Source organism: Coccinella septempunctata, chromosome 2, assembly GCF_907165205.1.
Source record: "Coccinella septempunctata chromosome 2, icCocSept1.1, whole genome shotgun sequence".
Classification (NCBI taxonomy): Eukaryota; Metazoa; Arthropoda; class Insecta; order Coleoptera; family Coccinellidae; genus Coccinella; species Coccinella septempunctata.
In genome coordinates, this window is record NC_058190.1 from 40,531,718 (window position 1) to 40,556,313 (window position 24,596).

Here is a 24,596-nt window from a genome sequence, read left to right on the forward strand (position 1 = left end):
AGGTCTGTGGATGATGAAACAAGCCTCACAGACGAGGCGATAACCTAAGCTTTCGCTCCGTCTGTCAGGGTTCTTCCGAAGCTTCTTCTGAGGTTTGTGGGTGATGAAAACAAGCCCCACAGACGAGGCGATAACCTAAACTTTCGCCTAGTCTGTGGGGTTTCTTCTGAGGTCTGTCGGTGATGAAAACAAGCCTCACAGACGAGGCAATAACCTAAGCTTTCGCTCTGTCTGTGGGGCTTCTTCCGAAGCTTCTTCTGAGGTCTGTGGGTGATGAAAACAAGAATAACAGACGAAGCGGCGGCCTAAGCTTTCGCCTAGTCTGTGAAGCTTCTTCAGAGTTCTGTGGGTGATGAAAACAAGCCCCACAGACGAGGCTATAACCTAAGCTTCGGCTCCGTCTGTGAGGCTTCTTCTGAGGTCTGTGGGTGATGAAAAGAAGCCTCACAGACGAGGCTATAACCTAAGCTTTCGCTCCGTCTGTGAGACTTCTTCCGAAGCTTCTTATGAGGTCTGTGGGTGATGAAAACAAGAATAACAGACGAAGCCGCAACCTGAGCTTTCGCCTAGTCTGTGAAGCTTCTTCGGAAGTCTATGGGTTATGAAAAGCCTCACAGACGAGGCGATAACCTAAGCTTCGTCCCGTCTGTGAGGCTTCTTTTGAGGTCTGTGGGTGATGAAAACAAGAATAACAGACGAAGCGGCAGCCTAAGCTTTCGCCTAGCCTGTGAAGCTTCTTCAGAGGTCTGTGGGTGATGAAAACAAGCCCCACAGACGAGGCGATAACCTGAGCTTTCGCTCCGTCTGTGAGGCTTCTTCTGAGGTCTGTGGGTGATGAAAACAAGAATAACAGACGAAGCGACAACCTAAGCTTTCGCCCCGTCTGTGAGGCTTCTTCCGAAGCTTCTTCTGAGGTCTGTGGGTGATGAAACCAAGCCTCACAGACGAGGCGATAACCTAAGCTTTCGCTCCGTCTGTGAGGGTTCTTCTGAGATCTGTGGATGATGAAAACAAGTCTCACAGAAGAGGCGAAAGCTTAGGTTGTCAATAAAGAGCACATAAACCCTGACTTGGTTTGACTTCAGCATAATCCGATAACCTTGAAGTATTCTTTTCAAAAAGTCGACAACACGACCTAAAATAATGATGTCTAGATTGCCTCATCCACACGCATTTGAATAGGGTATATGGTGAAGATATTTCAAAGCGTAATTAGGAGATAATATTCTCTAGTAGGTATAAAGCAAAAACAAGAATATCTCAGCCAGACCATCTCCTCGTAGCATCATCTAGACGAACATGCAAGACCAACACTTACCTTAACATCGCTCTTCATCTTCTTGGAGGGTGGAGGCGAGGCGGCGTTCCTCTCCTCGCCTCCCGAAGACGTCGTCGCGTTCTGGATGACCGGGGCGGTGGAAGCAACTTTCGCCTGCTCCGGCTTGGCGGCCGATCCTTGAGCAGTGGCCGCGGCCGGACTCGGCGGGGGACCGGGCGAGGGGCCCGCGTTCGCGCACTGTGGAGGCCCGGGGCCCGTGCTGGCCGGGAACACCGGCCTCGGGGGGCCCGTCTGAGGCGCGCCCACCCTCACTATACCGTTCATCTCGGAAATCGCACTAGGATTTTGATTGGTCACTCCACTAACTTTCGGAACCGGCTGCGACGGAGTCTTGTCGTTGCTCGTGTGCTTGTCGCGCGCCTTGTCGCGCCTGTGTCCGCTCGAGCCGCGCTTGCTGTTGCCGCCGCCGCCGCCTGAGTTATTGTTCGCATTGTTCGGCGGGCCCGCGGGCTGCCCGCCCGCGACGCCACTGTTCGAAGACACACTAGAATGCTTCACCTGGGGGCCGCTGGCGCTTCCGCCCCCCTTCACGTCACCAGTTTCCGAAACGCCGTTTTGTTCGTTGCTTTTCACGATCTCGTGCTTCGCCTCGGAAGTCTTCGTGCCTGGTTTCGTTCTCTTAATCTTCATTTTCAGTCCTTTATCTACGGTAGCCGAATGCTCGACCGCCATCTTGGCCGTTGCTGCCTTCGTGGCTTGGGTTCCGGCCGCGTTGGCCGCCATAGATGTTGATTCAATTGTTTTTTCCTTGGTAAAAGATAAATATGTGCTGAGTTATATCAAATTATTAGTACTTTTGCTGATATAATGGGTCAACGAATATACAGGATCTCCCGGAACTACGTCTGAATAAAGGACGCCTGCGAAGATATATGCCTCCAAATGGTAAACCCATTATTTAACTTCCGAAATTTGAATAATGATTTGTTTCCAACAGAAAGAGTCATGTCTAGTGCCGGAACACCCTGTATTCTAATATTTCTACTATGTCGATCTGTCAAACCCCGATTAGTTATATAGCAGGGTTGCCAAACCGACGATTAAAGAAAACTCTGTTCACTTTTAAATACAGTAATTCCATCCATTCCTAAATAAAAACTTAGCAGTCAGAAAAATCCGGGAAAAACCAATGTGAGTAATGTTTAGGTCTATACAGAGTGTTCAATTGAGAAACGGCAAAAAGAAGAAGAGACGAATAGTGGGTGCCGAGGTGATTCTAGAGATATCACATTCACTGGCTCTGGCCGTCTCCGTAACCGAGATACGGGGTGCTTTTTATGAATTTTGTAGGTACATTTCTGACTGGGATCATAACAAGCAAACCACACATTTACATTTACGTACATTTTCTTTATATTTGGCACAAATATTTCTTATACAAAGCTCAAATGAAACCTCAATTCTGTTGACAGAACGGACCCAGTTCTGCCAATTGAACTTGACTTTTACACCTTCTACTCTTGATTATAGAAGAAGCAGCATTCACCAATGCAAGATAATGGTAGGTACTAGTGGCAATACTGACAGAAAGAAATTCTATTATTCTTTCGAAATTCAGGTAAACACAAGTAGGTACCAACGTCTTAAGTAATAAAAAAGCCAAAATAATACGATATTTCCATAAACACAAAAAACTGTATGCCTGAAAGTCAAAATTTCAAATCTAGATTCCAATTGGTGTTTCGAAAAGATTATCATTAATTATTGTCAATTTACATTTTTCTAGCAAAAAATGTGTGTGATAGATATACTTAGGTATTTAATGTTGAAATATGTTATCTTTTTCACAAATAAACACATTTTAGAGTATTTATGGTTGTTTTCCTGACAAGATATCTTGGTATAGACATAAAATTTCTAGTCTTGTTCTTGTCATTTTATGTTCACTTAGACTTCCGTATTTGCTTGAGTTGATTAATATATGTAGGTTAATGTCCCCAGGCTTCTGGTAAAAAATTTTACTACCTTTTATTTTTCTTTTCCACTATCTAATATTCTCTTTTTTCCACCATTATATAGATTATGCCATGAATACGTGCTGTACCAGAATTCTATTGATATTTTTCATTGTTCGCTCTCCGATATAAGGAGAGTCGCTTTGGGCTAGCTGTCAAAGCTGAACGGGAGCTTTTTTTTTCGAAAATTTTTATTTGTTTTTTTTTGCTGCCATGTTCAGCTTCAATTAAGTTTATTTTTCCTAAATTTAGTTTTCCTTTTCATACCGATCTGATTTATTTTAAGTTACTTGTTAATGTTCCCATTCTTTAATAGGGAATTCTTCTCAATTTGGGTTATCACAGCATATGCATGTTTAAACTGAATAATTATGAGTTTCATTCATGAATTTTTCAAATGCACCGCGGAAACTATTAGAAATCATTCTTCAAATATGAGGTTTTGAAATTCAAATCGCTTCGTTTCTAGTTTACGATTTGGCAACAGCGCCTACTAGAAAATAAAAAGAACAATTTCTTGTTTATAAAATAACAGCTGTTGATTTACAGCCATCATAAGACGCATGCTCACTGTCAAGCCTCAACAGCAACCGGCCATAGAAATCCCATAAAATTTTACGACCTTTCTCGTTCATCGCAGACTTCATCAACAGCCATCTTTGTCTATCTCATCAAGATAGTGTAGTTGTTGTCCTTTATTATCAACGCATATTTCAGTCGATGTTGCCAACTTGTGCAATAGAAACGAAACGCTTTAAGTACTTAAAATGATTTTTTTGGGAAACGGTTGAAATGGTTATTCCAAAATGTGACATTTCAAAGATATTTCATAAAAATACATCACTTTCGTCAGGAGGAGTATTGCCTATTGGCCTCGGCTGTTGAATGGTGTATGAATTAAATAAATAAATAAATTGGAATTTTGAAAAACTTGCCTACCTCTAGTTACAGAGGCAATAAATGTGGTATATCTAGAACCACCTCGATACCCTCCCTCTATTCGCCCTTTGAGCATGTCTGTTTGCCAAAAAAACACCCTGTATAATGATGCATTCGCAACTTGTTCTTGAACTTTATAGACGGAAAGTGGTATCTCTTACCGTTGTCTTCTCTATGTCCGCATCCAGGTCGATGATCAGATCGCCGATTCCTATATCCCACTCGTTGTCATCGTACTCGAAATTACCGGGGGCGGTTGAGGCAGTCTGGCCGGCGGTCTGGCTCGCGTCCGCCTTGGCAGCCGGCTGCTGGCTTCCCGTCGTCGCTCTGCCGCTGCTGCTTAAGTCCGCCACCCTCGGTCGGTGGCCCGCTTCTTGGACCGAGCTCGATCTCATTGGGGCCGCCATGCCACCCGGCTGGTGGTGGTGCGAAAGGCCCCGCCGCCGAGTACTGGCCCCGCGGCGACACCCAACACACGCTGCATCTTACGCCTGCAAACAAGAAATTTCACTTTAGATAGAACGACGGTTCGGCGTGCCACAGGGGCGCGTTCTTGGTCCAACAAAATTCATGCCTACGTTATTTTCGAGAAAAAGTTGGAATTACTAGGAATATCTAGTAAGATTTATTCTATCAACTGAATTTTTAGGGTGATGAGTTTCAGTTTCATCTATTGTACAGGGTGGGCAAAATTGGTGATACCTGAACTACAACTTTTTAACCCAACGAGATAGAGGGAAATGCATGGCACATTATGGTCGTAATTTTTCGAGAAACTAATAATGCCATCAACTGCTTTACTCTATTTACTTTTGTTTTCGAGTTGAAGGTCAAAGTTAAAATTTCAACATTGGTCATTATCTTCGTTTCTCTTTGTGCTAGGATGTTGAAATGAAAACATTTTACAAACACTTTTTGTATAGCAATTCAGTGGAGTACTATGATTTTTTCCAACAGGTTTATTTACTGAGCTATAACATAAAGTTGTATTTTTTCGTATGAAAATAGCAATTTAAAACGTCTTAGAAAGAATTGCCATTTTTCCCGTTTGAGAAATATTACTTACATCGCCCTCAGTCTTTCCAAGTCATTTTAAACCAATGTTTTCATACGAAAAAACACAACTTTATATTATAGTTCAGTAAATAAACCTATTGGAAGAAATCTTAGTACGCCACTGGATTGATATCAAAAAAGTGTATCCATAGTGATTTTATTTCAACATCCTAGCACAAACAGAAACGGAGAGAATGCATTTATTCGTTGCTGAATCTTGTTACCGAGAATAAATCTACAAAAAGACAAAAAAAAAACCGGACTATCGGTGCGAACAAACTCATAATTTCTTAGGGCTACTTGCGACTGTGTGCCCCCTTGTGACTGAATAGGCCCAACCGTGACCTACAGATCCTCACACTCTGGGCACGGATAGTCACCAACCAGATCTGGTCGCCGCTGTATTCTTCTCGAATCTCCATTAAAACTGTGGACCAAAGACCTCCACTGTGATCTGTCTAACGCTAGTTGTTCCCAGTTATGATTGGAATTAACTGATTTTAGGGATTGATGCAGTATATCCTTAAACCGCTTATACTGGCCTTCTGATTACCTCTGTGTTTTCTCCATACAGAGCTATTTTGGGGAGTCTTGTGTCTTGCAGCCTCAAAATGTGGGCGCTCCATCTGAGTCGGGCCCTCGTTACTCGAGTCTCAATTGTTATACAACTCGGGCGCTGCAAGACTTCTGCATTTGAAACTTTGTGGGACCATGTGAAGTGCATTATTGGTCTTAGATGACGTTGTTACGTTTGTTCAAGCTATTTAATGTGTCGCCTGTAGGGAGAGTCCAGCTTTCGCTTCCGTAAAGAAGCGTTAGGAGGACCACTGCTTTGTAAAAAGCTGTCGTGGTCTTCAGATTGAGGTCGTGATTTTGAGACACTCTGTCCTGTAGCTCCCAGAATGCCCGTGATGCTGAATTGATACGGTTGTGTATTTCCGTGTCCAGGTTAGCCCTAGTATTTATGAAGCTTCCCAAGTATTTAAACTGCTCGACCTGTTCTAGAATTTCATCCTCCGGCCTGATATCTGTTTGAAGGTTTTCTGGCCGACTTACCAGGATTTTGGTTTTGTCAATATTGAGTCTGAGGCCTAAAGCTTTGATATATGTTTATAGATGTCCAACATTATCTGTAGATCTTCTGGGCTGCTTGCGATAAGTGCGCAGTCGTCTGCATATTGAAGTTTCATGATAAACTTTGTACGGGTTTTTACTCCGAGGCGTTTCAGGTTAAACAGGCCTCCATCAAATCTGAATCTTAGTCCAACACCTCTTGCAGGCATACATATGTCAGCAATTATCGAGACAGCTATGGCGAAAATATTGAACAGTGAAGGCGCTAACACGCAGCCTTGTTTTATTCCAGAGTTGGTTAAGAAATGGTCGGTTGTAGAGCCATTATGCTGTATTCTAGCGGTGTTGTTGGTATGGGGGGAATATAATGACCAAAGTTGAAATTGCCCAAATTTCAATTTTGGCCTATAACTCGAAAACAAAAGAAGATAGTGGAATGCAGTTGATGGCATTATGAGTTTCTCGAAAAAAGACGACCATAATGTGTCATTCATTTTCCTCTATCTCGTTGGGTTCAAAAGTTGTAGTTCAGGTATCACCAATTCTGTCCACCCTGTACAGTGTCTGTAGAAGGTTCAGATCTATAACTTCAAAGACAAAAAAGTTATGAGAACTTTCCGAAATCGTCAAAATATCATTTTTTGCTAATAACTCAAAAACGAAGTATTGTAGAATACGGTGTTTACAATTTTTCGTATTTATTTTTGTATTTTGTCATCGGTTTTGCTCTAGCTACTTTAGTTTCCGAGATCCATTCACTAGACTAAACACTAGATTTCGGATACTCTTGTGTTTAGATGATTAATGGTTGTATTACGCTTTTATCTGTAAGTTACAAATCTGTAGCGTAAGATCGATCTGTCAATGTCCGATTGACAGATTCGTGAATAACGCAATTCTGAAAATGTTACTGTAATTATCTTCTTTAATTTGTTAATTTTGAAGTACCTATCGTAAATAGTTACGGATTCCTGTAAACTACAGATCACTGAAAACGTCCAGAATTGAAATTTACTTGCAAGCTTATAAAAAGTTATAGATTGGCTAACAGACGAAAGCAGAATACCACCATAAACCTTAGTCATAGGGATTATCTTTCCATACTTTCCACCACGTTAAACTGTAAAGATCATGTTGCTGTCAATGATGGAATAAATTTCATGGCCTTCTGCTTGACTTCGCCTCCGAAACAATGGACCAGTGCAGACGACAAATACACAAGGGACATGCCAAGGCGATCTCACCCAGCTTCATCCATGGATGGAACACCGGAGGTTCGGATGTTAGGAATGCGAGATGTAGAAGAATCGTTATCTGTCGGTAATTACACGAGGCCGTTGACTCGGCCCAACGCCAAGTCTGTCTTCACCGAGAGCCGTTCGTCACGGTTAACAGACCGTGAACGCAGATCGCGGATAGCTTCGAGAGCCAGCTTGTTGTTCACAATTATATGCGTTTTAGTGACGGGGACACAAAGGGGCCCACACGCGGAATCCCTACCGGCTGACTCACGTGACATGTAAACAATTCAATTATCGGGAGAGCAAGTTTGATGGGGACTTTCGAGATGAAGGGGGGACCTCAGTTACTGTTCAATTAACTTGATTGTTCCACACCCTCTAATGTGTGCGAGGTTTGTGTGTTTCGGCTCCGGCTGTTTAGACTTTGGAGTATCCAATAAAATTTGACTAATGATCGAGGGGGAATGAAAGGGTGGAATTGGGAACACTCATGCTGCGAAAACGTTATTATAACGCTCGAAACATAAACTGTGAAAAGCGACCATTATGGAATGCACATTTCGCACAAACGTATAAAGCCCGTTTGTAACAGCAGAGAATTCTCTGGAGATTCTCTAAAAAATTTTGGCAAGAAAAGGGCAGAGATTATTTTGTATGCAACTGAACAGTGAAGTCTACCGAAATTACGTATGTAATTGCAGAGAATTAACGGCGCATGAATTCACGAGTAAATTCTCTAGAGAATTCTCGGCTGTTGCAAACGGGCTTAAGCACAGAACAGTTTGTTATATAGTTATTTTAGCAGTCAGTTGGCCACGAAATAATTTTCTCAAGTTTTTGTAACTAGAACGGAGTAAGGTTGGCACTCATGAAATGCCGTTGTCATAACACCGTTGCCACTAACTATAATCAATTTTTATTACGAAAATACGGAAAGTTATTTAAAAAAATAGACAGGGTTTCAGGAAGTGCTATTTAGAATTCAGGTCCGCTCATTCAAATAGTTATACCTTGATATTCTAAAACCCACAATACGTCAGACGGTAGCGAACATATTCAATGTAAGAGAATTTATATAATGTTTCATCTGAATCTAAACGACTTATATTTCAGAAGAATATTTCCACAATCAGAAAGATTGTGAATGAAGAGGATGACAAAGAATTTCCTTCTATTGGAAGAATTAATGCGAAAAGTTACTACAAGATTTTCGTTGAATGTTATCGTAGAATAAGTTCCCGAAAATTGATTTTTCTATTTTTCATTTGACTTACATTCTATACATTGTAAATGCCTTAAGGTGCCAATAAATAGATAATTATTCTTAATACATCAATGTATTAAGATGAACAGCCACAAATACGAGCCAGTTTTCCTGTTAAATGTCTATTCATGTGAAATTTTTGTTCAAAGGTGAAGTTCATCTTGACTTGAAACTTCCTTTAATTCCTTTCACTTATATTGATGCAAGATGATTTTTGTTGAAGAATTTAACATTCTCGCAATTATCTGTTGATTCCTTCGGGAGATACCCAACCTCTGCATCATATGCATTTTATCTTCGGGTTAATATTTTTGAAATCTACAACTGATGTAACGTATTCAAACTTTAGCCAAAGAAGATAACGAAAATTAACTCTCCTCAAGCTAGTGCATATTATGATATTATACTGATCTCTTGTATTTTCCATGCACATAACTGGATTTGGTATGCCTTCAATCAGTTTGTATAAACTCCAATTAGGTTCGTCACATATTTTCCGAAGAGATTCGACATTGTGATAAAATACGTAATAACAGAAATTTTTACGTAGAACGGGCAACATACCCAAAAATGTTTTGACAAGCGTCATAACCCCACATTTTCGTACTATACAGAGTGAAATGTTTCAAATTTCCATGGCCAACCGAATGCTAAAATGAAGTGAATGGAGTATGTATATATCGGTCCAAAGTTTCATTTAATCCAAAAAGGGCATTAACCGTACTGAAATCGTTGTAAATAGCTCTAGGACCCAAAATATCTTGCAGAAAATACGATTTTATTATCATAGGAAGTGGAACTAGGTATCTGCTATCAGATTGCATTTATTTTATAATTCTCTCCATATTACAGATATTTTTTGGATGAAAAGTTCTTGTACCTTCCTTCGTTTTTCCCCCCCAATAACTATTTCTGAGCCAATTAAATAACCGTTCAGTTTGAATCTGTCGAATGAGGGGATGATTTTCCCAAAGGAGAGAATTTTTCAACAGTGGGGTCCTTGAGAGATCCTGCAGGGAGACGAAGAAACTAATCGAGAATCGAGATCGAGTGCTAATGAGACAGAGTTTTGGAGAGTTTTACCGAGTGTTTTCAGGAAAAGTCCAAGTTTTCTAAGGATAAGCTGTGGCCAAGAAAGTTTGAATTAAGGTACAAGCGACCCCGTTCCTCAATGCACTTCTAGAGTGATACTTTCCACATTCTCTGTTACGTTTAGCTAACTGAAAGACGATGCCTTGCGTTCAAAGTTATCTTTTTCATTTGTTTTTTAGATTGCCAGAGGCCGTTAGTCCCATTTTATAGATTTATCTACTGCTAGGGACAGCGAGAACGTTACGAAACTTCTTGGTAAATGCAGAAGAACGTGGAAGAGAGCAGCATCCACTTCGACAAGAAGTGCTGGGAGATCAAGAGCCCAACGAACTCCAAAGACAAGGGGAGGAAACAGTACCCGACCACCACCATGAGCCCGAGAACCAGAAAAGCGCTCCAACAAAGCATAATCCTTTTGATATCTGAGATATCTGATATCTGGGATAAGTGAATGCTCCTCTGGTGAGGAGTGTGAAAGCCGCAGTGTTAATATCGTAATAACATACAAAGGAGACAATACCTCCTTTGATGTCGAACATCAAGGGAACGAATTCATCACCCCTCCTGTATACATTATTTATGTTACTCTGAATTGACTTTACCAAAGACACGGGCTGGAAACCCCTCTTCAATTAAAAATAAACTTTTCATCCAATCAATCAAAACTCCATTGATTGATTCTAAACCGATCCAATTTGTCAGGGCTAAAGGGAAATATTGATGATGCCAGTTCCGAGATAATGCCCGAACGCATGGCACATACAGGAAAACAATATAGCCTCATGAATTTTTATGCTTTTCCATTAAAAACGCCATTATGGTTCTGTTCACGCACAAAGGTCGTTACGTCCACGGTAAACTCCGGCACGAAAATATATTGACAACTCAACAAAGGCTTAAATAAGTTTCATCACGCACCGATTGCGATCGCTGCACGTCTACCAGCGATAGGCCTGTAATTTTCCGAGAGGCGTTTCCGCTTTCCATCTGAACCGGATGAAAACGGGGCATTAAACTGTGATAGCGGCTAGAAAAAGTTTGCCATGATGTATCGGACAATTCTCAAACGATCTGATCGCAGTTGAACAAGCATTTATTTTGATATAGACTTGAGAATAACAAAATTGACAACCAGTAAAAATTGATGAAATTTCAAGTTGCAACCTTGCGCACTTTACAAGTGAAATGAGCTTATTGGTGAGAAAAATGGACTAATGTTATGGTTACTTTTAGTGGTTTGCTAGAGAATTACCCCAAACAGAACTAAAAACACAACTACTCAAGTTGTGCTTACGACCTTGGATTGTCTAGGATGTATTAATATCTAGTTAGCCCAGACCAGTTCCATGCATAAAAAAATATTGCGTTACCATAGCAACGAACAATAACTCATTAGAAGTGTCAGTGTAAAGTTTGAGGTCAAAAATGTAAACCAGAGTTAAGCAAAAAATTAAAAGAAAGAAGATGTCCACCGACATTGTGAAAATCGAAAAATTGGAGTATCGAGCCATCATCAAGTACCTAAATTTAAAAGGTTCAAGAGGTAAGCAGATTTACGAAGGCATGCAATACCCTTGGTGATCAATGTCCTTCGTATGCGATCGTGAAAAATTGGACTGCAAGCTTCAAGAGAGGTAAATTTTTCATTGAAGATGATGACCGATCTGGAAGGCCAGTTTCTGTGTTAGTCCCCGAAAACATCGATGCAATTCATGACATGATTTTATCAGACCTTCGAATTGGGCTAAAACGGCTATCTGAAGCACTGAATATTTTATTCGAACGCGTTCATCGTATAGTTCACGTCAATTTGGAGATGAGAAAAATTGCTGCAAAATGGATATCCAAATCTTTGAATGTTGACCAAAAGCGTGCAAGGGTAGAAGCATCGCGTTCGATCTGTGCAATATTTGAAAACGATGTAGACTTCTTAAACCGAATTGTTACTATGGATGAGACTTGTAATGTAATGTACATTTCTACGATCCAGAAACAAAGCAACAATTCTTCCCCTTACTGGAAATCGAATTTGGGACACCCTCTACATATCACAGTTTCTTAGCCCACCTATTTTGGTTCATCTCTGAATTTTTGCGTTGTTTTTCATATTTGTTTCTATAAATCTTTCTATAGATTCTTCCAAATTTAAAATCATATTTCCAACCCCATCAAGTTGATTCTCTAAATTTAGTGTTATACAATCTATTACATCTTCAAAAAGATTTGTGCAAGTATCATTGGTTAAGTATTCTTCAATGAATGGCTCACTGATCATTTCCAAGAAAAGGATTGATGGAAGACGGCCCATTGAATGGCCACCACGCTTCCCAGATTTGACACCTTCAGTTAGGAACTTCTTCATTTAATCAACACACTGATTGTCCCAAGTTGGAAAACCCAACACTAGATGAGTTGAAATAAATAGCCCATTATCGCAAGTACATACAACACAAAAAATATCATACCCAAGATTATCGCTACTTTTTTTTTATTGAGCCAATATGGAACATGAGGACAATATTTTATGTGTGTGTGTGTGTGTGTGTGTGTGTGTGTGTGTGTTACGCAAAAATACATTACATTATTAATTACATTTCTCTCGAATAAACACTTCAAATTTTGAGCAGAGTAGTACCTACTTGACGAAATCTGTATTCTTGAGAAAATATCGAGAACATATTTCATTCATTCGAATTCAAAGTCTCAAGAATCGCGTCGTATGATTGGTTCTTGTTGCCGGTTATCTAACAGACAACACTACAGTTATTTGGCTCAATTCCAGAGCGTGGGTTTCAGTCACGAGACGAGCCACGATTGAGACTTGAATATTTTTCTGGGAATTCCTTCTAATGGTTAATTTATCGCGTCAACTCACCCATTCCATCTGTCTAACAATCGTCGTGTAATTGATTTACGTAGTCTCGCATGTTCCATCAAATGGGAAACAATAACTTTGATGTGCTTTTATGATTTAATGATAGTCATTACGAAAGCTGGCGATTATCTAGCAAAGGTTATCGCGTTGATTGGTAACATTTTCCAACTTGGATACCCGCTTGGGATTAGAAACCTCGATACCAGTCGTTTTGCAGTAGTAGCTGTAAATATCGAATTTATGATTATGTATTATTTATTATATGGGATGATGAATTGTTGGAGTCGAGCACAGCTATGAAATTACAGTTTGAGACCATTCTAATCCATAGATTCGAAACTAATAGAAAAGGAATCAATGTGAGAAACATTTCCACTTGGAACATGGTCCAAATATGAAAAAAACATCAAATTAACCCCACCGGAGCTAGAGCCTCTTCAAGAAGACCTCCAATATCCATTCAATTTGCTCAAAACAGAGTTTTTGATCCACGACATGTGTTTTGCTATCACAATAGCATCTTCAGGTAAGTGGAGGTCTGGGTGGAGGTAAACTCAAGTTTACCCCTTGTTGAAAGCGCCACAAAGCATCATTTTCGAGAAAAAAGTGATTCTGTCAGGGATTTTGTGATGATATGCATTCTAACATTCATTACAAATAACTTTCTCCATTAAAACGATTCCCATCCACATATTTAAGGAGAATTTATCTTGTTGGTTCAACTATCAACTTGCATGCGAGTTTTCGTCTTGTATTTTTAATTTTTGAACATAAAATTACACTAAAACAGCATATTATACGACAAAATATGAGGAATATTTTTATTTTACAGAACGTCCAAATATTCATTAGATAGCGTCCAAATTGATTTCAAGTGTTATGTTCTTCGAATTATAGGTATTTTTATGGTACGTAATGGTTATAATGAGAGAACTGGAAGACGTGAGTGATATCTTGTGTTCGAAAAAACTTCATCAAATGACTGAAAAACTATATTCCGAAGTTAATTTCATTCGATAAAACCGTTTGTGAGATAGAACTGAAAATAACATTTTTTCATGGTTTTTCAATAGCCTTTATCTCTTAAACCGAGCCGATTTGTGGGGTTATGAAGCTTGTCAAAACATTTTTGGGTTTTAAACCCAAACATAATTGAAGTTTATACAAACTTATTGAAGGCATACCAAATCCAGTTATTTGCATGGATCTTCTTTGACTGAAGTTTGTATACGTAACATCAGTTGTAGATTTCAAAAATATTAACCCGAAGATGAAATGCATATGATGCAGTGGTTGGGAATGGGTATCTCCCGAATGAATTAACAGATAATTACAAGAATGTTAAATTCTTCAACAAAAATCATCTTGCATCAATGGAAGTAAAACGAATTAAAGGAAGTTTCAAGTCAAGATGAACTTCACCTTTGAACAAAAATTTCACATGAATAAACAATTAACAGGACAACTGGCGCGTATTTGTAGCTGATCATCTTAATACATTGATATAATAATAATAATTAGGTATTTATTGGTTCCTTAAGACATTAACAATGTATAGAATAAGTCAAATGAAAAATCAATTTTCGGGAACTTATTTTACGATGACATTCATCGAAAATCCTGTAGTAAACTTTTCGCAGTAATTATTCTATCTAATATATAAAATTCTCGTGTCACAGTTTTCGTTGCCATACTCCTCCGAAACGGCTTGACCGATTTTGATGAAATTTTTTGTGCTTATCCGGTATCTATGAGAATCGGCCAACATCTATTTTTCATCCCCCTAAATGTTAGGGGTAGTCCACCCCTAATTTTTTTTTTATTTTATAGACAAAATTTTTAATTTCTATTTTTTCACTAGAAATTACTAGGAAATTATTTATATGGCAAAACAACGTTTGCCGGGTCAGCTAGTTCAAACATAAAATTCTCAAATGCCACCACTTTTTTGGGTCTCCCAATAGAAGGAAATTCTTTGTCATCCTCTTTATTCACAATCTTTCTGATTGTGAATTCTAAATATCACTCTTCCTGAAACCCTGTTTTTTTTTTCACTTTCGGCATTTTCGTGATAAAAATTGATATTAATTGTGGCAACGGCGTTATGACATTAACGACATTTCTTGAGTGCCAACCTTACTCCGTTCTAGTTACAAAAACTTGAGAAAATTATTTCATGGCCAACCGACTGCTGAAATAAATGTGAATGGAGTATACACCATGTTTTTAGACATTTAGTTATTTAGGTATGAAATTGGCAACGTCGGTTAATCGGTCAAATGATATCGACTAGTGTGAACGCCCCTTCATCATTACCATGACGAAGTATCGTTCGATGAGATATCGCCGACTTCCAAATTAACATAACAGATGATGAAAAACCGGCTAATAAATCAATACCGACTTATCACCTTCCATTTCTCATGCGGCATTAATTAGCATACAAATATTATATCCTCTCATTCCATTGATCAATTAACTCTCCCGGCACTCAGATATCCACTCGCTAATTGATTCTGAGTGCCACGAACAAAGCTGGCACCTACTCGCGCGATCAATTATTGGCATAACAGTGCTTTTAAATTAGCCATCTAGCGATAATTTACATTACGAATTGTACGGATTCGTGAATGTACAACCGGCTGCTTGTTCCTGCTGGCACGTAGACTAGAGTCGCTTGATTTAGTTGTGGATGGGTCCTTTGTTTTAAGGTTGAGTTTGTCCGTTATCGAGAACGCATTCGATGAATTTCGGGTCGAGTAAAATTTACAAGAGATGTTTCCACAACCTCCGATTGGGAATGACATCGATTTAACCGGAAAGCTAAGCTATTTTGGCTCGTTAGTACAGTTCATTTCTATAATCCTCATGGAGTATTTCCAATGGAAGGAAAAAGCTAATTCAGTTTCTTATGCGCAATGAAATAAGTATAGAGTCATTCGGGGTAACTGAGCGCAGTGGGTAAGTGTGCGCAGTGCGTATATCTCGAAATCTCTACTATGCAATGTATGAAAGAGGGGTTCATTTGGGTGAAGCAAGGGCGCAGAATCGCCAAATTAGTTTTTCATAGGAGTGCGCCGTGCGACGTTTCGTTAACTTTTTATTTGCAATCAATCAAATTCACTAGTTTCTTTTTGATTTTTAGCATCTCTGCAAATTCTGTCAGGTCCAAGTTTCGAGTCCGACAGTGTTAAACAATATTTTATTCGATCATGTGCATATTAATCTAAATATATAATAAAAAATTTTAGGTTCTCTTAGCTCCTCAACTCTATAAGAACGTCAATTCAAATTTTGGCTTACTGGGGAAAGTGTGCGCGGGTAAGTGTGCGCATAGATTCATTATATGGGCATTTGTTCAATGAGGAATAAATTATGACATTGTTGATTTTCTTAGTTAAGACTCGATCAATATTGTCCTATTTGTTCAGAAAAATATGAAGAGCCACCAACAGGGGAATGTATCAAGTGTTGTGTTCACCAGGAATTGTGGCTCGAACAATAATGCAGTGCTTATAAGAAGGCGCTTCTCTATTGACAATAAACAGCATTTCTCTAACATTGTAACATTTTGATGACATTATTTAGAAATTTGTTTTGACTGTGTGGTTCACTAAGCACTGCGTTCACTTACCCTCAATACGGGGCATGTGAACGCACTCCGACTTTCACTATTATTTATTTTTGTTTGTTTGCTTTTTGATGTTTTCTTATAGATTAGAAAATTCTCTATCTTATGAATATGTTTTAATTTTCCTATAGCTTCAACATTTGAAACAGGGTATGGCTTGAAAGGCAAAAATGCGCACAGTTGCCCCGAATGACTCTATCATGAAACATTCACTTTCATAAAAGCAGTCGGCTGGCAATGGAAATTTAACACATTTCACACTGTATATACATATAGTACGAAAATGTCATGTTATGACATGTCGAAACATGTTTTTATTTTAAATCAGCGCCATGTTGGTCGTCCTACATGAAGATCTTAGTAATGACGTATTTCACAAAATATGAATTCACTTCGGAAAATTAATTAATTAAGAAATATGTGATGAACATAATTAACGTTTATACATTTCTAAAAATGTTAATTCTATACGGAAAATAAATTAATTCAAATAAATGATTCTTGTATAAAGTGATTGAAAAGATTCCTTATCTTGTGATTTGCATGAAAAGTACAAGAGGTCAGGTTCAAGTATATTTATTTTTCCAGTGAAGGAATATTGAATTATTAACACGAAACATGCAGATGCTTGAGGAGAGTTAAGGTTGGTTATTATCTTGGCTGATAATTGAAAACGTTACATCAGTTTCATGTAGGAACACACAAAACTAATATTTTCTTCTAAACATTTATATTGTGAAAATTTTCTCAAGAAAGTGATTCTGACTACAATGACAAACTTTCGTTCACATATTCTAGAAACAATAAATATTCTAACAGTAGATTCTTGAGGTCGAAAGAAACCCCTCTTTTCCTATACCATGTTTTCCGAATCGGCTCAGTTTGCAAAATACAGGCTGTTGGAAAAGCATAAGAAAAAATGTTAGTTTTAGTTCTACCCCACGAACGGTTTTATCCGAGGACGTATCGAATGAAATGAATTTCGGAATATAGTTTCTAATTTATTTGATGAATCTTTTTCGAACGCAAGATATCACACACGTATTCCAAATTCAAAGAACTCAACTCTTGAAACTAAGTCTCATCTAGTGAATATTTAAACGTTTTGTAAAATAAAAGTATTCTTTATATTTTCTCGAATAATGCGCCGTTTTGGAGTAATTTGATGTTCAAAAATAAAAAGTATCGGTTAAATTTGAAAAATTGGGTACTTTAGCTGAATACAACTCTGTTTGAAAGATCCACTGACGTCCACAGATGTGTAAAGTCACAGATTATTTTGAAGGTAATTCCGTTTTTCCAGGGGTGGCACAGCACATTATGAAAAGTTAAAATCTTTATCTTTTTATCAGGGCCGAATAGGAAGAGATGATATAAAAAAAGTGTTTTTTTTTTTACTTCAAGAACCTACTGTTGAAATATTTCTACCAGTCAAAGACTCACCCTGTATAGGCGTTAATTATGTTCATCACATATTTTCGAATCAATTTATCCGAAGTGAATACATGCACATTGTGAGAAATACGTTATTACTAACAACTCCTGGTATGGCATATTTAAAATAAAAAAATTTATCGACAAGCATACAGTGTGAAATGTGTCAAACTTTTTGAATAGACTATATGTTTTTACTTATTTTCAATATTGCTGAAGTTGTCAAGGATCTTCTAGCAGTATTACAGAGCCGACTGTTCATCTTTTATTTATTTTGTTTTTGCGGAAACCTAAGACATTTGCTTTTGCCCCGCTTCAAAGCGAAATGATTCAGTAGGCAAAATGAAGGTAAACAATTTTATGCATAGCAGTCTAAACGATATTTATAACCCCTGCAAACACGACCTACATAATTCAATGAATCTGTTATTATTGATGATGTAAGAGGATTGTCTCCTCAAAATGTTATTAAAAATCGATACATAATCCAGATCATAGTATTACACAATCAATACCTCACGCCTGATCGAGTCGTTCACACACAAACTGCCAATACGAAATTAACAGCATAATTCTCTAGGAACACCTCAATGTCGTACCTGCTGTGCTTAATATTCAGATTTTGTTTTCACACAACACAATTCCGGTATGATTCTTAGTCTACGAAGCGCTTTGTTAGAGATTTCCTATATGACTAGCCTATTATTACCAATGGAACAATAGGTTCAAAGATCGGCAGTAAATCTGTTGAAAAAATTGCTGGAGAGATTATCACGTAGCCAAGATAACAATCGCTAGCTCTTAATGAGAGTCAAATTTGTCCTGTCGTTTTATTGAAATGTTCCCTGACAGAATCAAGACGAAGCATTCAAATTTCTCCCCTATTTTGAAAACATCCATAATTTTCAAAAACAAATTCGTTTCTTACAAGATGTGACAATTCGATATCTATATTGCTTTTGTAATTTTTCTGACTTAAATTAGTCGTGCCTCTAGAAATATCAATAGGAAAAACATTCTACAGCTTGACTAACACCAAATTGAGACAGAGATTTATTATCAATATCCCTCATTGAATGAAAAATGATCACTAGATTGATAATGAAGAACCTTCAAATAAAAATGTGATCTTTTTATCGCGAAAATTGTTTTCAGTTTTTCAAGATGAAATAAAAAAAGCATCACAGAATTCAGTTGTTCATGAACATTTCTTGATACAATTTCAAATCAAAATGAATCATTCATTCAAGGAAAATTAATATGACTCATCGCTAGCGCCGCTAAGGTAAATTAATAGTAAAAATAGAACGTTTAAACGAGATCAAAGGATATAATAAAATACTCCCGGTTGTTCTAGATAAAACCATGAATGTCTACATCGGAAATATTAATCATTTAGATAACTCAATAATAACACAACTCGTCGATGTGACACCTATATAAAACAGGATACATTAACGTTTTATTTATGACATCCAGAAATGAGACACCCAGTTGCTTGTTGGATACATATTTGCTCAAAGATAAATGTGGGTTATCATCATGTTTTAGTACAAACAGAATTAATTTATCACAAATATTTAACGTGCAAATAAAGAATGTGGGGACGTATTTGTCGATGCCAACTTTTGAACGGGCAAATATACAGGGTGATTGGGGCTTTCTATGACAGAGTTACAGAAATGCAATTGAAACATTCGATATGTTATCGAAAATGCCCTTCAAATGAAGCCTAATTTCACGATTCAAGAAAGTTACTGTGTTTTTTCTATATAGAAAATTTTCTTCACCTCACCACTTGAAAATAGGGAAAAACTGGAAAAATAGCATGAACAAAAGTTGTGGAAAAGAAAGAGTAGCGTCAATTTCGTTACTTTCACCAACCTTAACAAGGATATATTTCGAAAAAAAATGCTATATTTTGTAAGTGACAGAGAAAAATAAGAACTTATAACATTATCGATAAGTAACTACTCTAAATATAAAACTATTTCTAACAACTTAGATCCAATATATTCTTGATCACGCTTAATTGACTTTTTTATTTTAGGTTGGATTACAGAATTTACAGTAGAACACATGGACTGGAAAACACAACAAAACTCGTGACATCTCAAAAACATCTCAACCTCGAAATGGGTCGTCAAAAGGCAGATTAAACTATACTCCATTCACTTTTATTTTAGCACTCGGTTGGCCATGAAATAATTTTCCCAAGTTTTTGTAACTATACAACCCAAGAGGATCTTTGCTAGAATGGAGTAAGGTTGGTACTCATGAAATGTCGTTAATGTCATAACGCCGTTGCCACAACTAATTTCAATTAATATTACAAAAATGCCGAAAGGGATTGAACAAGAGAGAAGACAAAGTTTCAAGAAGTGCTATTTAGAATTCAGGTCCGCTCATTCGAATAGTAGGTAACCCTGATATTGTAATATCTACAATATAACAGACGGTAACGAACATATTCAATGTAAGTGAATTTATAAAATGAGAATTTTATGTTTGAGTGAATTAATGCGAAAAGTTTACTACAGGATTTTCGATTAATGTCATCGTAGAATAATTTCCCGAAAATTGATTTTTCTATTCATTTGACTTGTCCTATACATTGTAAATGTCTTAAGGGATCAATAAATATATAATTACTATATCACTATATAAAAGTATTAAAAATAAAGAACCATAAATACGAGCCAGTTGTCCTGTCAATTGTTATTCATGTGAAATTTTTGTTTCCTCCTGCCATGAAACTTCCTTTAATTCTTCTGAATTCCATTGATGCAAGATGATTTTTGTAATTATCCGTTGATTCCTTCGAGAGATACCAATTCCCAACCACTGCATCATATGCATTCCATCTTCCGGTTGATTTTTGTGAAATCTACTGTTGATGTAACGTAAATCAACTCTCCTCAAACTACTGCATATTATGTGTCAATAATTTAATTTTCTTCCATAGCAAAAATAAATATATTTAAAAGCTAATCTCTCGTATTTTCCATGCAAATAACTAGATTTTGTATGCCTTCAATCAGTTTGTATAAACGTCAATTATCTTCGTCATATATTTTTGAATTCATATTTTCCGGAGTGATTCGACATTGTGATAAAATAGGTAATTACTGAGACTTTTACGTAGAACGGACAACATAGCGCTGATTTGAAACCCAAAAATGTTTTGACAAGCGTCATAACATAACCCCACATTTTCGTACTATACAGAGTGTATAGTCTGTCAAATTTCCATGGCCAACCGAGTGCTAAAATAGTGAATGGAGTATACATTTAAGCATCAAATTACCTCGCAAATTACACTGAGCGGCGTCAATGGTTTTCGAGAATTTGGATATTTGAGAAGTAATTTTCTGCGATTCATTATTTCATGTAACGAAAATTATTCCAGCTCTTTAGGTCATTTTCCTCGTTGTTCGATAAACAGCAAATGAGGTGTAATCGGAATCCGATTGTGCATCGGCAGCATTCATTTAACTCCCATATTTACCATTCAAGGTTCTTCTGTTCCTGTCAAGTGTGTAATTATCTTACGATATCTTTTTCATCTCGCAACTACCATCCACATTAAGCTAATTGCCATCTGCTCTGATAACTCAGCGTTCCAAACATAATTACACAATTATTTCGATAGTATTTATTACGGCGGAATGAACGATATAATGGGGAAGGCCCGGAGCCAGTGTTCAATTAGAAAATCAATATAATCCTGAATTAACAACATCCGTCGTTCGTCGACTCGTTGTTCACTTTCGATTCCATCTCGATTGGCAATCTACCAATACTGCCAAGGCGAGGAGGCGACAGTTGAACGTTCTCTTAAAGACCGCCGTAGACTAGCCAATAAATTTTCACGAACGTTGAAAATTATAATTGTTGGTCGAGACGGAAAATTTTGACAGATGAGATATTCCATTTTTTCCCCCCTTGAATAGGCTGATTTTTCTTCATACTAAACGAAAAATTTTTTGTCATCCTCTTCATTCACAATCTATCTAACTGTGGAAACATTCAGCTAAAGATAAGTCGTTTAGATTCAGATGAAACATTAGATAAATTCACTTACATTGAATATGTTCGCTACCGTCCTATATATTGTAGACATTAGATTATCAGAGTTACCTACTATTTGAATGAGCGGACTTGAATTCTAAATAGAACTTCCTGAAACGCTGTCTCCTCTCTTTTTCAATCACTTTCAGCATTTCTGTAATATAAATTGATATAAGTTGTGACAACGGCGTTATGGCATTAACGACATTTCATGTGTGCCAACCTTTTAGTTATAGTTATAGTGAGAAGGGGTTACAGTTCACTGCGACCTTAACAGAGCTGTTTTCATCGCGCCCTTTACGTTAGGGCATTAACGACATTTCATCAGTGCCAACCTTACTCCGTTCTAGTTAGAAAAAACCCGAGAAAATTATTTCATGGCCAACCAAGTGCTTACATAAAAGTGAATGGAGTAACGTGACAGCAGTGCTTGTGACAGCAAAAGGTGCAAACATTCTGAGCGTGGGAGATCGCACAAAGTCCTTCAGTGGGTCTCAAACCTCCAATGTTTTATCAAGAAGGACCCGATCATCTTCAGTTGACACTTTCGCCCTCTCAAATGAGGAATTTTTGGCATTCCTCAAATTCATTTCCTCAATCACTGTGAAAGGAAAACCATCGAACATAAACAACTGACACCTTTGTGACGAAGCAAAAGTGTCGCCTATATATGACGATCGATGATCAAAGAAAAGAACAGGGTGTTTTTCATCGATGGGATACTGATGGAAAACGTGACCAATATCAACCATTTGCTGTATTTCCACCTTATACGTAAAAAATGTCAATGAAAGTTGATGAAAACTATACTCCATTCACATTTATTTTAGCAGTCGGTTGGCCATGAAATGATTTTCTCAAGCTTTTGTAACTAGAACGGAGTAAGATTGGCACTCATGAAATGTCGTTAATGTCATAACGCCGTTGCCACAACTAGTATCAATTTTTATTACGAAAATGCCGAAAGTGATTGAAAAAAGGGACAGGGTTTCAGGAAGTGCTATTTAGAATTCAGGTCCGCTCATTCGAATAGTTATACCCTGATATTTTAAAATCCACAATACGTCAAACGGTAGCGAAAATATTCAATGTAAGGGAATTTATATAATGTTGCATCTGAATCTAAACGACTGAATGTTTCCACAATCAGGAAGATTTTGAATGAAGAGGATGACGAAGAATTTCCTTCAATTGGGAGACCCAAAAAAGTGGTGGCATTTGAGAATTTTATGTTTGAGTGAATTAATTCGAAAAGTTTACTACAGGATTTTCGATGAATTTCATCGTATTCCCGAAAATTGATTTTTCTATTTTTCATTTGACTTGTCCTATACATCGTCTTTAGGTACCAACGAAATACCTAATTATTATTATTATATCAATGTATCAAAATGAACAGCCACAAATACGCGCCAGTTATCCTGTTAAGTGTTTATTCATGTGAAATTTTTGTTCAAAGGTGAAGTTCATCTTGACTTGAAACTTCCTTTAATTTCTTTTACTTATATTGTTGCAAAATGATTTTTGTTGAAGAATTTAACATTCTTGTAATTATCTGTTAATTCCTTCGGGAGATACCCATTCATAACCACTGCATCATATGCATTTCATCTTCGGGTTAATATTTTTGAAATCTACAACTGATGTAACGTATTCCAACTTTAGCCAAAGAAGATAACAAACATTAACTCTCCTCAAGCTAGTGCATATTATGATATTATACTGATCTCTTGTATTTTCCATGCAAATAACTGGATTTGGTATGCCTTCAATCAGTTTGTATAAACTTCAATTATGTTTGTCACATATTTTCCGAAGAGATTCCGACATTGTGATGAAATACGTAATAACAGAAACATTTACGTAGAACGGGCAACATAGCGTTGATTTAAAACCCAAAAATGTTTTGACAAGTGTAATAACTACACATTTGACTATACAGAGTGAAATGTGTCGAATTTCCATGGCCAACCGAGTGCTAAAATAAAAGTGAATGGAGTAAAGACCCCAATACTTTGATGCTTCTACTCTTTGTCCATGGATATAGTCTACATTGATTTATTGAATTGTCGGGCTCCAATAAAGAATTGAAACCGTATCTCCACATGCAGGAACGGAGAAATTTATAGTGCCAGCAATCAAAATCACATATAAGTTAGTTATATCGGGAGCATCCTTTATAATTCAAATTTAACGAGAACCGTCGTTCGTTTCGCTAATTTGATGTTCACTTTCGATCCCATCTATTGCTGGCAATCTACCAAATACCTCGAGAGAAGATCGGTGAATATTCGCTTTGCAGTTGTTAAAATGTTATTATAGTCTCGGCGAAGAGAAGGGATCACGAACGACTGATAATTAACTGAAGGGGTTATGGCGACGACTTTCACCGGCAATAACAGTGCAATTTCGAAGATAGATTCATTAACCTCCCTATACGTCAATTTTATGAAATACTCATATGCAGCGAGCTTCCTAGTATATCCAAATACACATATATTTTATAAGTACGACAGATTTTGGAGGTGTAGTTCATTCACATTTATTTCAGCAGTCGGTTGGCCATGAAATAATTTTCCCAAGTTTTTGTAACTAGAACGAAGTAAGGTTGGCACTTATGAAATG

General features: G+C 37.5%; 1 protein-coding gene across 2 annotated transcripts in view; it reads right to left on the bottom strand.

Annotated features, from left to right (window-relative positions):
• LOC123306266 (zinc finger protein 609) overlaps positions 1 to 24,596 on the bottom strand; it is a 143,891-nt gene that overhangs the window by 67,566 nt on the left and 51,729 nt on the right. For both annotated transcript variants that reach the window (XM_044888165.1, XM_044888166.1), the window contains 2 exons: positions 4,395 to 4,724; positions 1,319 to 2,086 (listed from right to left, as the gene is read on the bottom strand). In XM_044888165.1, coding sequence (XP_044744100.1) covers positions 1,319 to 2,086; positions 4,395 to 4,640 — 1,014 coding nt within the window. In that variant the 5' untranslated portion in view covers positions 4,641 to 4,724. The remainder of the gene's footprint in view (positions 1 to 1,318; positions 2,087 to 4,394; positions 4,725 to 24,596) is intronic.